Genomic DNA, 17,762 nt, shown 5'->3' on the forward strand with positions numbered 1-17,762 from the left:
AGCAGCAGCCAGGCACAGAACAGTTTGATCCTATCGATACAGTAATGGTGCACCAATAAGAAAATGTTGCAAACAATGAAACAATTCTTGGAAACATTAAGGCTCGACGCGTTCTGCATGCTCTTAGTGTGCCTATGCAGCTGGAGTACAATTAACACCAGCATGCACCATGGCAGCAGTGGCGTGGTTCAACTTGCAGTGAGATTGGTGGATTGTTGCTTTGAGTGTATCAAACATCTTTTGGTTGTTTAGTGGTTTTGGTGAAATCTGTCCCAAGTAGCTTTGATGACAATTAGCTGTCTGCAGCCTGCGCAGTGGACTTTGCAGCTGGTATCACCTTCTGCTACCACAAAAATGTACGGAAAAGCTTTCCTTATGCATTGCTTAGCCTCAAACCTGATACCATACCATACCATACCATACCATACCATACCAGAGCACTTTTTCAATCATGAGAATCATATCAAGGGCCACATGCTGATCAGCAAAAGTACCATATTTATTCGGTTATAAGGTGAGGGTACAGTTGGAAGACCTAAGCTAAAGAACTTAAATATGCACGCTAATATAAGGTGATATAGAGTAGCCACTGGATTATTGAGTTGGCAGGGATTGCCCGAAATAATGAATAATCAGAAGTCCACCTCCCATCCCTAGGAGATAAAAAAAACTGGATTAGTGAAAACATTTTCTTAACCCTTTGATGGTCAAATTTTTTTTGCAAAGCATGTTCTCCCTTGGTCAATTTATTAGTTTCCAGTAGTAGGAAATGATTGAAAACTCATGAATTGAAAAAAAGAAATTTATTGTAAGCAATATTTTGTCTCAAAAATGCTTTACTTATGCCAACAGTATACAGACAAGTACGCTATGCTGCAAGAGTGTCTATCATAGTTTAATGGTTATCAGTTTGTTGTCCCGGAAGCATGTTTTAATCGGAAGAAGAAATGCACCAGAAACAAGTCAGAAGAACGAATGCTTGGGCAGTTGCCGCAAGAAGAGGCACCACACGTGGCCACCGCAAAATTACAACTGTGAACACTCCAGTATACTGGAATGTGCGAACTGCAACCGAAGGCATAGAAAATGAAACTTAGTAGTGCTATTTCTGAACTTCGGCTGTGCAGGGCTGTATCTAAGCTGCTGGAAACACAATAGCGATGGCGGTAAAAAATTATCACATTTCCTTCTTGCACACCTCAGAGGTAGCAGAAGATGTGCGTGCGACCATGTGAGTGAGTGCTCGGAGGTAAAAAAGTCGAGTTGTGCACTCCGGTGAGTAAAAACGCAATACTATCATATGACTCCACAGAGATTGCAGCACCTCTCAACAGCCAGTGGCATCGAATACGCACAAAATGTCAAACGTAAGATTGGTGTCCTACGTGTATGTCAAAAACCATGTGGGGAACGGATCAGTGGGGCCATACATGTATGGCATAAACCTTCGGAAGGGTTAAAGTGTGGCTTTACAGTAGTTAGCCATACTGCCGTGAAGCAACACTATAAGGTGAAATGCATGCTGCTGTGAAGTCGCACCTCAAGGTGAAATTGGCATATAACCCGCACCCCAGCTTTCCAGCTAAATTAAAAAGAAATTCTCAGTGAGGCTTATACACATAAAAATAAGGTACTGTCAATGTTTATTAGTAGCTACAATTTGCGCTGCCATCTAGAATCTGGAGTGCCATATTGAAACATTAACTGAATCTATCAGCCTCACATGTAAGGCAGTGAGAAACTTCGAGGCTAAGCATTTGGGAAAAAAAAAATATCACTTTATATTCGAATAAGTATGGTAGTTGGGATGGCTGCAATGCGCGAGTGTCTGGTACACTGAGTGCACTCGTGCCTCTGTACAGAGTGTTATGAGGCTCTAAAAGGTGTCTTCAGAAACGCTGTGGCATTGATACGGGTAAACAGCTTTACCGCCACCATTTATTGCTGCATGGGGCTTCAAATGGAGTTATACGGGTGTCACACGGCACTCTTTTGATCGCGATCAAGCCCTATCCGGATCGAATTTCACAGTCGTGATTGGCGCCTATGCGCTTGCAGCGCGAGGGAGCCTATCGCAGTTGTGAATTCCAATCCAGATCGGGCTTGATTGCGATCAAAAGTGGTCGTGTGACACTGGTATTAGTCATTCTTCTTGTTTGGTGTTTTCACAGGTAAAGTTGTTTGAATTGGCCTTGCTTTGCAAGAACCTATTGAATACAGTGGCATGTTACAGTGAGCAAGCTGCATACTGTTCAGTAATAACATCCTTGTTGTCTTTGTTGGGGAGCCGTTCACTGATTGCTGCATGATGTTGCAGATAAGTTTGCATAGGTTGCATAATGAGAGTACATATGACAATTTTGTCTTCTCGTCCTTTCGTCTAGTGTCGTAAGAAGGGCAATACCAGCTGTGGATCGGAGCACAAAGCCTTTGCCATTGCTCAGCCCAGAGCCCTACTATCTTGGCATTCAGGGGCTACGAACTGTTGTGGTGCCAGGAGGCCTTTTTTCCAAGTTTCTTCACTTGTCTCGACAAAACACTGAGAAGAATATTGAGACATGTGCTATTCTGGCAGGAAAGCTTGTAAGTATTATGTTTCAAGACATTTCCAAATGCTTATTAACTTTGCAGAAGGGTTGACATCCGGGCCAGTTAGTGCATAGTTGAAGAAAAAAACCAGTCGCAAGCTAAAAAGGACAAGAAGCGATGTTAGCTTCATAACGATTGGGCTGTTGATAGCCCAGTCGTTGTGGTGTGAACATCTTGTCTTGTCCTTTGTCGCTTGTGACTGGTTTTCTCCTTCAACTTATTAACTATACAATTGATAAAAATGTGTTAATAAGATTATGATGGGAATGAGAAGATATATGCTTTATATTGATAGAATTGAACAAGATATTAGTGCTGTAATGTGGAATTCCTATTTTGAATTGTCACCAGAGAGCCTAATAATATTTCATGAACCACACTGTTCTGAAACTGGCACAAATGTTAAAGCCTCCCTCCCTTGCTTGCACATGATCATGAATTAGCATACGATGACCTGTATTTTTGCCTTTACATAATCGAAAAAATAAAATATATTGTGCTTACTGCTGCTCTAATATTGCTCAAGCTTCACATCAAGATTGCATTTTATTGTCCAGATTGCTCAATGTAACACTTGACACTGTTACTTGCCTGGATCTTTAAGGAAGAAGTGCAAAGTTGCCTTCGTCTGCCCCCTTCACAATTGGGCAAGCTAGCTGCTGCTAAGGCAACACTAGCATTGACTGGTGTTGCTTTGACTCCGCTGTTGACGGCAATATTTTCGTAATTGTTCAGTGAAGACTCGCCACGGCAACAGTTGTTTTCATCCTAATTCGACTATATTTGTGGCAAACTTTCATTATGCCATTGTTTTGCACAAAGGAAAAGGTGGTGGCTGTCTTTGGACTGGTCCAGATGGGTTCAGTTGATACAACGAAGGCGTACTTCAAGAGAAGTTTCACCGGGGACCTCTCTGCTCTTGGAGCATGCTGCTGTGGAAGAAGAGGTTCAGAGAAACTGGCAGCACAAATAATATGCAAAGAAGGGACAAGGGGAAGAATCGGCAAAGTTTAACAGGTGCTATGAAGAAACCCCATGACGTCTTGTCAGTGCAGTGTTATTATCCAGAACACATCCAGCAACAGTGAGCAGTAGCTGGAGAGGAAGCAGTATCACCCCTACAATCTAAGCATGCTTCAAGAGCTCCTCTTTGTTGATTGCAAGACCAGTGGTCTAGCCTTTTGTGTAGAGCTGGGCAGAATGCACAATTATCTGGGGCACCTTGGCTTCATGCTTTTCAGTGACAAGGCTGTCTTCCTCTTAACTGGTAATTTCAATGACAAGTACACTAGATGCTATTGGCCGAAGACTAACCCGGACTTTTTCACAACCCGTCCGGTAAAGTCCAAAGGATTGGATGTTTGATGTGGAAGCTGGCAAGAAGGTGTTGTCTGGCCCTTCTTTCTTTATACAATCACGTCTGCTTTAGACTAAGAGATGCTAGAGAATGAATTTCTTCCCAAGCTCGGGGACAATCGCATGCGAAATGAACTTTGCATATTTCAGCATGACACTGCACAAGCTCATTGTGCCAAGAGCATGTGTCGGAGGCTCGATGAAACCTTTCCCAACAAGTGGATGGGCCAAGGTTCACTCAAAATGCTTTGGCAGCCGCGTTCACCCGACTTCAGTATTTGTAACTCCTTTGCGTGGGGCTTTGTAAAAGAAGTGCATAACAAAGCAACGATACAAAGTACAGAAGAGTTTAAAGAGCACATTGGAGAAGCATTATGACTTGGATCATTGATAGTATGTTTGCATCCATGTTCAGGAGTTACGAAGAACAGCTCCAAGTAGGCATTGATGCAGAAGGAGGGTATTCCGAGTATTCAGAGCTACAGTCATTGAACTGCTACCGAGCCCCTGCCATTACCATAGTGGATCAACTGTGTGGGGTCTCACACATGCTCTTGGTACAAAGGAACGATAACACAGTTGCGCAAACAATCACAAAGGTACCTATTGCACCTTTCTTACACTAATGCCTGCTAGCCAAATTAATATTCACAGAACATGCCGGTGGGTGTGCGACAAATTGAGGAAGTCCAACTCACTGCGACTGAATAGCAAGCGAGTGTGTTCGCCCCATGCTGGACAACCAATGCATAATCGTTTGCGTGTGCGGTCGCACGAACGGTGGTGCATTTGAACGATCGTGTTCGTCCATTCCGGTGGCCAGCTCCTAAGCCTTTTCCGGGGACGGTCCCACGAAGCGGGTCGGCGCACACGCAAAACGATCGCGCCACTCGCTGACCCCAAAGACCAAGAGGAAGAGCCTAAACTTTTTCGCACCCGTGTAACCCCGCTCTCAGGTGGTGTTAGGAGCACAACACTCGTGCCATCTCTCATGCTAATCTGCAACCACACTGCCCGCCGCTGATGCTCAGCTACGCGGAGAAGCCGGATTACAGGAGACACAAGAGCTATTCGGGGAAAATAACACCAGGGGGTCGCGTGAGAGTTGAGCTTCTCCCCCAACTGTAACGATGCTTTTCAGGACCAACGATGGGATGCTTGGCACTGGTTGCTGACAACCATGATCCAAACCACTACCCTCCATAGGAAATGAAATTGCACTACCAAAGTGTTCACACTGTGTCACGGTAACTTATTTGCTGGATGCTATAAAAAAGTATTTCAGATGTTTCTTTATATGTGGAACAGTTAAAAAATTAACTACCATATCTAGGCCCCTGATAGGCTACATGGCTAAGCAAATATTATTAGCAGCAAGTAAATTTTCAAGTTTAATTTTACTAATTAACTAACATATACTAATCAGCTTTTAAAATTACTAACTTTAGGGCACATGTTCTAATTGTGAAATTGAAACCGTGGAGTTCAGTCATGTCTGCTTCGCAGAAATATTAAGGGGTGGGGATGGATAGCAAACCTAAGTATTCAACTAAAACTGCTTCTAAATTTGCAGATTTTAAGCAAAGTAGCTGAAAATATTCAGACTGTTTGAAATAAATGCCTTCTAATAGTGTGGTATATGTGATACAAAAGTATTGAATATTTTTGAAAATATTAAAATATACTTTAATATTTTTTTTCTTAAAGGAACATTTCTGGAAGCATTTTATATGCACTGGGCTTCGTTTTGAACAAGAAGAATAATTGTAGCTTTGACCATTGTGTATTTAAAGAAAAAAATGACATACCAAAGACTCAAATATTAAGCCATTTTATTAGGCAAAGCTGTTGACAAAAAATAAATGTTCTGGTGGCAACACATTTAATTTGGTTCAGTAGGTGTCACAAGCATTCAGTAATGATTCACAAAGAAATCTATTTGGAAAGTAAAGCAGTTGCGGAGAAAATGTTCCTTTTGTCAATAAAAGTGGTGTTTTGAGAAAACGTGATGTTGTAATTTTCAACATGTTGGCCTAAAACGCGCCTGTTGTATAGTCTTCACGTTTTTCCTTGGATTGCCTTTTATTACCTTTTCTTTCGCTCGCCTTGATTTTCCTCCTTTTTTTGCATTTGGCAGAGGCCTAAAAGTCTGCCTATCTTATTTTATCATGGTCCATCCTGCTCAGCACAACATCGCAAAACTCCTGGCGTAGCCCCAAGAGTGCCAAAACTTTCTTTTGACATTGTTGCTGTTACTGTAGTAATTATTTACTTAATAAACAGCGGCTTTTACTACGGATTCTCCAACAAATCTGATATTCATACAGCTAGCCACCAACTCAAGTGTTTGCGTGGGAATTATTGCAACTATTGTGACACATTTGGGGGTGTATGCTGAACTACTGAAAACCTTAAAGGAACTACAGACATTATATTTCTAAACATTTCTCCAAGTAAAGGCATCTATAAATTTTAAGTCAAGAATAACAAAGCAAACACCACAGCATGTCGCCCAAACTTGCAATAGAGACCACTGTGGAGTCACGGGAGGGAGGCGTGTTTGGCGCCCTTTTTAAATACCTTCTGATGCGCATCTGAGGATGCCACTTGGTGCACACATTTGCCATGGATGCTAGCATATTTCGGCGTTAAGATAAAAAAACATAGCATTTTTTGTCAATTTTTCTATCCATCTCCCCTAAGGTTAAACATGGGCCTTGGAAACAACAACAAAAAATTGTGAAAAAAAATGAATTCTTTAAAATGGTATTTGGGGACCTGTAGTCACGCTGATTATATCCCTGCTGACTTCTGACCGTCTAGCAGTTCAAATTTTTCAATATTTTTTGTTGTAGTATTCAATTAAAAATTAGCCTTGTTTATTTTTTGCATTTTCACAAAACAAGAATTTTGGGCTCTGTGATAACTTTTGAAATGATTTATTAGCCATCGGGGGCATCTAGAATCATAATTTTTATTACAGCATGTGAGTAAATGCATAATGTACGCACACACAAGGGTAGGAGCAGATTTTCAAATATTAGTTCTACATAATTTTGTTCTTCGTAGCTGTACATTGAATAATGAGCTAGCCACACTTTGAACACAACACTTTGAACACAATTTCAAGTGCTGGGTAATTGTGAGTACTTGTTATACCAAAAAAGTATTAACCTTATGCTTCCTAGTATTGAACTATGTGACTAAAGCAATATTTTGTTGAGTAGTCATTGCTTCATTGTTCCTGGAAACAATAGTAATTTCTAATTAACTTTAGAACTAATTGGCCTATTATAAACATGATCTCATATTTGAAATCAGCACAAACCACTGAACAATATTGTGCAGTTTGATTAAATCTTGTAAACGAGCTCTAAAGAAGGCTTTAAACTGACACTTTTCCGATTAACCATAGAATGGCCTCACTATTAAAAGACGTAGTCTCATGAATCTCTTGGCAAAAAAATTTATGTGGAGTTATCACACCGATACCCGGCTTTATCTCTCCTTTCGTCTCCACTAGCGCGTTGAAAGCTATACACTGGAGAAGCCAAGAGGGCAAAGCCCCAGGCAAAAGTTGAGTGTCGTGGCAGCAAAAGTGCTCGTCACGGCCTCTGTGGCGGCTGTGGTAGACTACACTACGGAGCACACTGCTGCCATCTTGAAGGTCACTCGCACCAGACACAGCTACGCACAGTGCAAAGATGAAATGATTTTCCTGTCTTCGCTGACATATACTGTCGACTTCCATTAATTAGACCCTGACAGGACTGACAAATTTAATTGAATTATCCGACGGGCCGAATTAAACCAGATGCAGAAAGGAGTTCAAAATACACCACTGATTCATTTGGCAGTACTTTCCAGATTCTAACATGCCCCGAATTAAAGCCGCGCCCGCTTTCTATGTGTCCAAAGTAGAAAAATAACGTCGAAATAACATTAAAGCACCTAATTAAAGTAGAAATCGCATGAGCGCCCAACTTTTTAGCAAGAAAAATGAGCACTTGTCAAATGTGTTGCGCAGTGGCGGTCGGTTTTCTAAAGTCAGTTCCGCTGCAATTTCACAATTACGTGTGCCCTAAAGTTATTAGTGAATTAGCATATTTTAGTTAATTAGCAATATTAAGTGCTATAGTTATTCTTGTTGCTAATGTGAACATAGCCACATAGCCTAGCCACAAGAACAAAGGGGGCCTAGGTACGAATTAAAAAAAAGTGTTTTGCATAAAAAAAAGCACCTGGTATAATATGACATAGACCGCTACTGACTGCAAAAAAAAAAATTACTACAGTTTCACCATAAGGGCGAAGCAATGAATACCATGGCATCATGTTAGAATATTACACGAAGTGTAAGACTCATAGTTGTAGTGGCAGTGTGAAGTTAAGTAAACGTAAACTGACTAAGTAAAAATGGGCTGTTATGCTAGGGGTCCTGCCATCGGACAATTGATGCTGCCATCTGACAGCGATGCTGTCATCGGACAATCTTGCTTATGTTTATTAATTAAAGCCAGTGTCTTTCTTAGCAAGTTTACCACGACTTTTCTGTATCGGATATGCTTCAAACCTCTTTCCTGGGCCAATCCCGGAGGTAGTGCACAGCCATGCCAATAAAATACTAAATCATTTTCAAGTTTGAGCTCTGTTATTGTTTCACACTTTCAATATTTAAGTCTGAGAAGATTTGAGATAAAAGGCATGCGCTGTCACTGTTTTTTGTATCAGAAACTGGTTCTGGATTCCATCATTTGTTCAGCGCTAGAATGCAGCACTTGTGTTGCTGGTGGTAGCGCGCTGCATGTTTTTTCACTTGTGTGGTTATGCCTTGAGGCTAGCTACTGAGTGGCAAATAAATGATTTCTTTTGCAACATTGGTGCTTATGAGGAGCACCACATTTTTCGTTGACAGCAGTAATTGACTTGAAAGTGGGCTTGCTGTGTCTGTCTGCCTGTCCTTTTCTTCACGCTGCCATCATCATGCCGCCTCTATTGTCATTAATGTTGTCAGCAGGCCATTACCCACTGCGCTGTGGCTGTGGGTTTGCGCTGCTAAGCACAAGGTCACAGGATCACACCCTGGCCACGGCGGCCAGATTTCAATGGGGACGAAATGCGAAAATGCCCATGTCCTGTGCATTGGGGGGAACATTAAAGATGAAAGATTAAAGGTCAAAATTAATCCGGAGTCCCCCACTATGACGTGCCATATAATGAAATTGTGGTTTTGGCATGTAAAACCCCAGAATTCAATTCAGCAGACCATTCCATCACCTCATGATTTTCTCAACCACAACTTCTCCAACAGCATGAGGGGAATAAAATAGAACTATGCCTAATACCGCCACTGCAGATTGAACTTGTGCTTCTACATTTGGGAGCCAGATGCATTAGCCACTGAACTGTCGCACAACTTTCACACTTGGAAGCTTGTGTTGGGTTTCGTGTGCATTGCTGGGTCAGAGTGTGGGGCCATCATTACAGGTGTGTCAGAGGCAACAGCAGGCAGTAAACTCCTGCACCATGGCTGGTGCATGATCCAGCAGTAATTTTCAGTGTTCGTTTTAAAAAGATGACTTTTCACTGTCTTGGATGCCAGTAAAAAAAAAATTGCCTTACCGCCATTGTCTTGCTGCCGCCAGCATCATCATCACCACTACCACCATCGTCATCATCATCATCATCATCATCGTACCACCACAGCCATCCTTTAATACAGTTCGAAGAATTTCTGCAGGACTTCAGGAGTTCTGCACAAAGTTAGGGGCAACTAAGGTAGTTGGGTGAGTAACTGCTGTTGCGCTAGGCGAGTTCAGAGATGGAGGGAGCACTTGCTAAGTCTGCCATTTTTTGTCTGTGCTATTACTTCCTTTAAATTCTTTCTATTGTCCATTAAAACATAGTAGTTGGTTTACAGTATTTTGTTTTCTGACTAGCCACAATGAGAGCTCGATTAATGATAGTTTCTTCCAGCAGCTGTGCTGTAGCATCCTGTCATTAATACAGCTTTAGCAAAGTACAGTGGGCTCTTATTAAACAGAACCTCAAGGAAGCAGGGAAATAAGTTCCATTCATTGGGAGTTTCATCTACCGAGAGATTGAGCTCAAGGATACACAAGGTACTTTTTTGAAAGGCACAGATACTTTAATGTCAACAGGAGATAATAGGTGTGGCAAATCAGATTAGAAAGCTTCTTCCAACAAATATTCTACTTCTACACAGCCGTGGACTAGAGCTATCAATTCAAAACGTTGAAAAAATTATAAAAAGTAAGAGCAAACTAGTCAGAAAAATTGCCATTTTAGTGAAGGAACCACTCTTGAATTCATTGATAACTGACTTCCGTCTCCAGTGTGAACCCATTGTGCAAGCATTTTTGTGCTGCCATTGGCAACGCTAAGCAAACTCGCAAGCTCACTGACATTGCCACCACCAAGACTCCAGAGCAAGCCACGACTACACTAGAGTCGCACTAACCACCGCACCAACAAAAACCAGCAGAAGCAGCCTTGGCAATAACATAGAACTAACTGGAAAGAAAACCCGAAAAAGAAAGGCGCTGACAGCAATGCCCATAGCGATGCTGCTGAGATTGGCCACTCAGTGTCATTTTTGGTAATAACTTTAGCTTCATTTACCTGGCATTTGAAAATAAAATTGCTTCTGTTAAATAAGCTCTTTTTTGCATTCCCTTAATACAAAACCAACCATCGTAAGGCTTTTGTTTTGCTTAAGTAACAATTTTGTTTAAGCAATTCTCGTTTACTGAGATTCTACTTTATACCACTTGCACGGTGCTGATACAATTCTAAGCTGGGTTCTGAAGAGCCCAAGGGTTATGTGGACAATGTATTTGCTACCTGTGGGCTGCTAAGTAGGTGCTCACATCTTTTCCTCCTTTTTCACACCACTGAAGTTCCACTAATCTCTCACTTGCCCCGCTCTTAATTCTTAGTATTGGTCAGTTTCCTCCTTAGTTTTATTTATTGTGTGTGTGTGTGTGTGTGTGTGTGTGTGTGTGTGTGTGTGTGTGTGTGTGTGTGTGTGTGTGTGTGTGTGTGTGTGTCTACCGAAGCTTCTTGTGTGGCCATCTGAGTGTTTCAAAATAAAACCAGCCAAAAAACAAATGCACACAGGAAACATACAAGAAGACAGGAAAGAGGCTGGTCTTGTATGTTTCCCGTGTGCGTCTTTTTTTTTTTTTTGACTGTTTTTTTCTTAAATACAATGCACCAACTAGCCCAACATGTTTTACTAGAATTCCATCTGAGTGATTGAATGTTTGCAGAAGGTCCATGCACTAATAATTTCACTGCATGTACTATAGAAGGGAGGTGCAAAAATGTTTTGGTTCCCTGAACAATTTTAGGGACTCCATGCTCTTCTAATTATTGCAGTACTTTTGTTTGGGTACACTTGAGCTCCATTGGCCTTTGGTTGGTTGTGTGACTGCAAGTGATGTGGTACTTTCTGTTTTGCAGTCAAGGAATCAGCTGAATATCAGCCATCTCTTGGTACCGAAGCAGTCTGGAAATGCAGATTCTTGCTTCACGGAAAGTGAAGAAGAAGTGCTTGAATACCAAGACCAGCTGGGCCTTGATACGGTCGGATGGGTGCACGTATGTTCCATTTAAAAAAGAAATTGTGTTAATTTATCGCGTCAAGGTTCTCTTAATTTAGGCTACTGTTATTCTTTTGTTTTGTAGTGACATTTTTAGGGACATATGCTATTTTGGGAAGAAGGCTGTGAAGGCTGATCTTAGCGGCAAAATTAAATTTAGCTGCTGAGGTGGAAGTGGCAAGGCACGAGAGAGCTCTAGTTGTTTGGAGATTAGACATAGCTGATAAGTAAACTGATTAATGACAGATTCTTGCTATACGAGGCATTTCTTTGCAGTGAAACAAATATAAGCTTTTGTTGTTTCTCACATTTTGTTTGGCTAAGGAATGCTATGTGCATTAGGACTCTGGGAATCTTCCCCCTCTTTTCACGACTGAAGTGCAGCCTCTTTAGTGTTTTACTAAGCACCATTATGTTCTTGAAACAGGCATAAGGAAAACTGCTAAAAAGAGGCAGCATTTGGTGCATGGCTTGGGGCTTCTACGAGTCAGTCAGACTCGTACTCGCCAAAGACCGACTCAGCCAGGTTCACGTAGACAGAATCGCCATAAACAGACCCAGCCTGGTTCATTCAGACTCACTCACGAGAAATCAGATTCGGTCAGGTTCACTCTGTATCAGACTGACCAAAATCGAACCCCATCAAACTCGCTTGGACTTGTACCTGTGAAAATCAGTCTCGGGCGGGCTCACTCAGACTCATGGTATCACAGCCTCATAATGACTACATTGGGCTCACTCAGCTTCAGTGTATCACCTACTCACTGAAAAAGACAGATTCAGGGGATCAGACTCTGAACAACTCGTAAAACCACAGACTTGCTCATACTTGCAAACTCAGAGCCATATGACTCAAATTTGCAAGCTCGCATATCACCTGTTAGTGAGGTGAAAGATGTGAATGTGGTAAAGATTTGGGATTTAGCTGCTACTAGGCCACTGCGTTCATGTGGGAGAGAGAGGTGTGAGGAGGAAGGATAACGCTGGCGATTCTTCTTATGATGAGCGAGTGTGTGTGTATATTGAGCCTCTCAAGTACACCTGAGGGGCTCGATATACATAGTGCACTTTGTCTTGATTAGACAGCTCTTACAACAAGTGTTGTCATTTTAGCAATTTTGTTGCTAGATTTGGTGACTTGTCTGTTTAGCAACAAACATTTCTATTTAGCAATCGGCAACTTTTTTTTTACTAACATTGCAGAACAATGCGTGACATTTTAGTGACTTGAAGATAGGAAAGTTGCTTTGAAAACGGCCTTCTAGAACACACTTTATTATTGAAAAGCTACATGTAAACTGCCTGAATTGGCTGTATGGCATGCACGCTCTGTGACAACGATGAGAAAATCGTTGCCTTCACCGGATCCACAGTGCGCTCACAAAATTTTCTTTCTTTAGATCTTTACGAAACCAATTTGAATGGGTCTTAAAGGGCCTTTAAAGTAGCTCTGATATTTCTTAGACATTTCAAGTAAACACGCACATCGAGTTTAGAATGCTGTCACGATCAACAATGCCAAACACAGTAGTGCTACGCGCCGCGGGCATGCCACAAAATAAAAGAACAATCCCATGCTCCTCTGCGGGCCTTTCCTGTATCCTCAGTGCTCGTCGCGACTTCACCAGGAGCAGACGCTGTCGATTGGTCGAACAAGAACCTACGACTTCCAGTTAGTTTGCTAGCAGGTACGCATGCTCCCAGCTCTTCCTCATTGTGTTCGCCATTTGCGTGCACTTGTGAATCCGTAACTACGGCCCGCAACGCAAGTACCAAATGGCTCGTGTTCGAAATAGTCATGCTTAGTGGTCTGATTAGCTGCACAAACAGAGTCCGACAGTGTTTTGCGATGGCTGGAAGGCATCCGTGTGCAGTGCTTGGCTGGTAGAGTGCCGACTGGAAAAACAGAACGGCGTGACACCGGCTGCCTCATGATGACGCCCTGTGCACTGCCCGGCTTGAGGGCATTGGAGTTGTTTCGATGAGTTAACCTAGTAATTTTGTAAAGAATGCATACTTTGCTTACTTGTGTAACTATCCTTCTATTTGCATGCCGAGCTCCCGGAAAGGGTAGTACGCCGCCGCAAGGACACCAGGATTCAGGCATATGCTGGGGAAATATGGGTGTTGATATAACCTCGACCAGGTGATGTGGGCCTTCACCACATAAATCGGGAAATGACGATGAAGCCGGGCATAGTGAGCATGAAAAAGAGCAGAAAAGGTTGTATTCACTTCATTGGCACATGGATGTGCCTCTCATCTGAGTCTCGAGCGGTCGAACACGTGGGCCAGCACGGCCTTACAGGCTCATTCACACCGGCGACTGACAGTGGTCGCGCGACCAAGTTGGTCGCAAATGGTCGCTTTTCTCGAAAAGCGACCATTTTGGGCCAGTAGCTCTCTGCGCTATTTTTCAGGCGCACGACCGCGGTCGCAAAACTGATAAACCAATCAGCGGCGCACCGGAAGTGATCTTTCATGTGTCTACATCCGGCCTTCCCCCGCATCGCGGCAAATTCTGCATAGATTCCGAGAGTTCTCGCTGAGAACGATAATCTCCGGGATTGCGACTTGCGGGTCGCGCTCAGCCGGGCTTGCCGGTGTGAACATCAGTCGTCTTCGGTCGCTTTTTGATCACGAGTCGCAAATGGTCGCGCGACCTCCTCAAGTCGCCGGTGTGAATGAGCCATAACCCTTTCATGGTCAATCACATAAATATATGGCGCCGCGAACAAGTCCAAAATGGTCGATGCCGTATATTTACGGTGCCGTCTGTATGTTTAAAAAGCACGCCAATTTCCTAACTTTTTCTTTCCTGGCATGTGCTGCCACTATGTGGGAGTACAGTGAATCTTTTTTCTCGCGCCTCCCTGTTTTGGTTTTCGTTGCATGGTTTATTTTAGAGCTGGTTTGCTCCAGTGCGTCTATATACTACTGCTCGCTCAGTGGCGCGTGCGGGTGGCGGTTTAGGTTTTGTTCCACGGGCGGTTTCGGCTTCTTGTGCTCGCAAAACTGATGGCTATCTCGTCACTAATTGCTCAAAGGGCGACCGCCTGTTTTTCGCCCATTTAGTGCTCACAGGTGTGCGCTTAGGAAGGATGCCACCATGCATGCTTTTCCTTTCCTTTTCTTTTTTTTTTTTGGACACTCTCGAAAATTGATCACCTCTGGTTGGCGATAAGGTGAAGATTAGCGGAAGTTTGTCACACGTTTTGCTTTTTTGACGGGCACACAATCACACAGTTTTCTTGAGTGCGCTCACCTACGAAGTTCGATTATGCTATGGACATAAATATCAGTGTAAGAGCAGGAACATTTGACACTTGCGCGTTTTCTAAGCCTTCAGCTATGTGTATAACAATGCATCAAATCTTTATTTCGTATAAGTTCTTTTTTTTATTCTTGGTATTCATGAATAAACAGTACATATATACCAATGCAAAATATTTTTTTCTCACTTTACGGTCATCCTAGAAAAATTAGGGTAAATTTTTTATAAGATCTGTCCCTCAGAAAAATTGGAAACTGCAATAAAAAAATCGACCCTGGACGGTCGCATATGACGAAAAAAATTGACCCTTAAAGGGTTAAATAACCACTGGTGGTCCTGTCGTCGCCGTCTTACTCCGGAGCCTGTCTTTCCCTTTTGCCCATCCTTGGTGTTAGCTTGGGGAAAAAGGGGTGACATCATCTTGACCTTTGGTTTCTGCTTGTATCCTTTTGTGTCAGCTCGGGTAAAAGCGGCACGTTAGCTTGACGTTTGGTTCCTGCTTCTATCCTTTTGTGTCAGCTCGGGTAAAAGCGGGGCGTTTTCTTGATGTTTGGTTTCTGCTTTTATCCTTTTGTGTCAGCTCTTGGAGAACGAGGTCGTGTCGATTTGGAGAAGAGGGCAATTATGTTGACGTGGGGAAGCCCATTTGAATGCTTCTTACACCTGACTGGTCGATCATAACAGTGCCGTGTAATGCATTCATCGTTTCCTTTAGCAACAACTTGTGTCACCTCCCTGCAGCAAACATTCTCCTCGGAATTTGTACTCTCCACATATACGCTGGGTGCCGCACACCTGCATTGATAATGGCATTAGCGTGGAATGGGCGAACAGCCAGTGGGCAGAAACAGCAGAACATACCAACCCATATCGTTACCACGATCTGGGGAAGGCGGTAACGGTGGTTGTTCATCTCCAGCAGAGGTGCTTTGGCACGGTGTGTCGCCGTACGGATCCATTATATTGCCGAGCCTTTTTAGACGTGCGCATAATACAGGGTCATGGCGGCATGCTTCGCAGGAGCATGGGCCTGCACGGCAGCAACCGCGGTTAGCTGTGAAGTGCAGAGTCATGATAACTGGAAGTGGACAGCGTATTGAAAAGTGCGTTGTCAATGACGTATGTCATTTCACATGTGGAGGAGCACTTGGCAAGGAGGAGACCAGCTAACGAATGGAGAGTAGTGAAGGAAAGAGCAAAACAAGCGACTGCCACGTTTCGATTTTGAAATGTGTGTAACTCCATTATTACGGCACCATTTAAAACATTATGCGGCTACATGCACAACTGCAACACCACAATTAAATTTTGACCTCTGGGTGGTTTAGGGGCCCTTTAACAATGATGGTTGAGCACTTTGACTAAACAAGTTCGATTGGTGGATATTTTCATGAGCTGCAGTAAATGAATTTACCAAAATCTGTTGTACTAAACTTTATGGTAAGTTTTAGAATGCAGAAAAAGAATAATCAAACAAACACGCTGAAAAAAAGTGTAGATATTGGAGCTGCTGGACTCCTTCACGCAAATTTCATAGCTTTTGGACAAATCTGTACACCGTGGGGCTTTCAGGTAGATAAAGAAGTGGAAGCATGGCATTTGGTCTGCATAAATGTCACACGATTGTCATCGCCGTGTTGACATGCTGTCACAAAATTTAGCTCTCCTTTCAAGAGCGCCGAGACGTAGAAAATATGCTGGAATAATGTGGACCATGTGCGTCACGCGTGCTGGGAAGATCAGATCACTCCTATTCTTTTTAATTGTGCTGCATTTGTAAGCTGACGCTATGAAGGTAAACGCAGAATTTCTACAGACATCTCCCATTCTTGTGTAAGTAAATGTGCAAAGTAATATCCCACTACAGTGAAACCTTGTTAAACCGTAGTTGGCCGGAGCTCGGAAAAAGTATGTACTAAACGGTCGTACTGTTTAACCGAATTAGCATGAGATCGCCCACTTGCCTGTTGAAAACGGAACTCGGAGAGAGTGCGATGAAAGGGGAAAAAAACATGCAGCATTTATTTACTTCGCGCGACAAAAGTGTTATTTTTGTTTGATGCCGCGGCGGCCTAGCACGACGACAGCGGCCTCAAACTTACTGAAGCTGCGTGCCAGCTTTTCAGCCAGCCCCCTCTTCTCGGCAAACACTGGCATGGCAGATTCCTCATTGGCGTTACGTATTCTCCGTGCACGCGCGCGGTAGTGCTGCAGAAGTTCCGGGGCGCCTTTTTCATTGCAGGGTGCTGTTCTCGTCGCGACGATTGCATTCATGAAGCTGACATAACGCGCAGCTTTTGCCACTGTCGGGCCTAAATCGCCCGTGCTGTCGCTTTCCGTGCCGTCCTCATCACTGTCGCTAGTCGACACTTCGGCAACAACAGAAGTAACGATGGCGAAAAGTCGAACCTCGTAGCCAACATCTCTTGGCAGTCGCAGCAGCGCTGCCGAGCAACTTCTTTGCATTCCAAATGCCACACACCGTAGTCAACAGCAGATCCGTCGCATGCCAACGCAGACTTCTCCATGTCACGTTCGATAGCACAGACGGTGCCTAATTTTTCTTTTATGCTGAGCACTCGGCATCTTTTTTTTTATCCGAGCTTCGGCATGACGCGAGTCCTCGCTTGCACGATGCCACAACGCTCTCTGGCACGGCACCGAAATGATGTTGATGTTGATGTGGATTCACGTGCAAATGGGCAGAGCGCTTGGAGGCCGTTGTTCCGATCTCTGAGGCTTGTTGTTCTGCTGGGCCGCTCGATGGATACGACGCACCGCCGTGTTTGCGCGACGAAAAGTGGAAACGCTACGTTTTAACCGATGCGTACGCAGTAAGCTGGTACGGTTTATGCGGATACAAAACACATTATGTTCAATGGCCGCTGAGTCGGGGATTTGACTTTACTACTTTTAAA

At 43.3% G+C, this 17,762-nt stretch overlaps 1 protein-coding gene across 2 annotated transcripts in view; it reads left to right on the forward strand.

Annotated features, from left to right (window-relative positions):
- The window catches only part of LOC126547007 (STAM-binding protein), a 99,656-nt gene that overhangs the window by 48,432 nt on the left and 33,462 nt on the right, over nt 1-17,762 (forward strand). For both annotated transcript variants that reach the window (XM_055062996.1, XM_050194811.3), the window contains 2 exons: nt 2,385-2,583; nt 11,431-11,568. In XM_055062996.1, coding sequence (XP_054918971.1) covers nt 2,385-2,583; nt 11,431-11,568 — 337 coding nt within the window. The remainder of the gene's footprint in view (nt 1-2,384; nt 2,584-11,430; nt 11,569-17,762) is intronic.

Source organism: Dermacentor andersoni, chromosome 1 (assembly GCF_023375885.2).
Source record: "Dermacentor andersoni chromosome 1, qqDerAnde1_hic_scaffold, whole genome shotgun sequence".
Lineage (NCBI taxonomy): Eukaryota > Metazoa > Arthropoda > Arachnida > Ixodida > Ixodidae > Dermacentor > Dermacentor andersoni.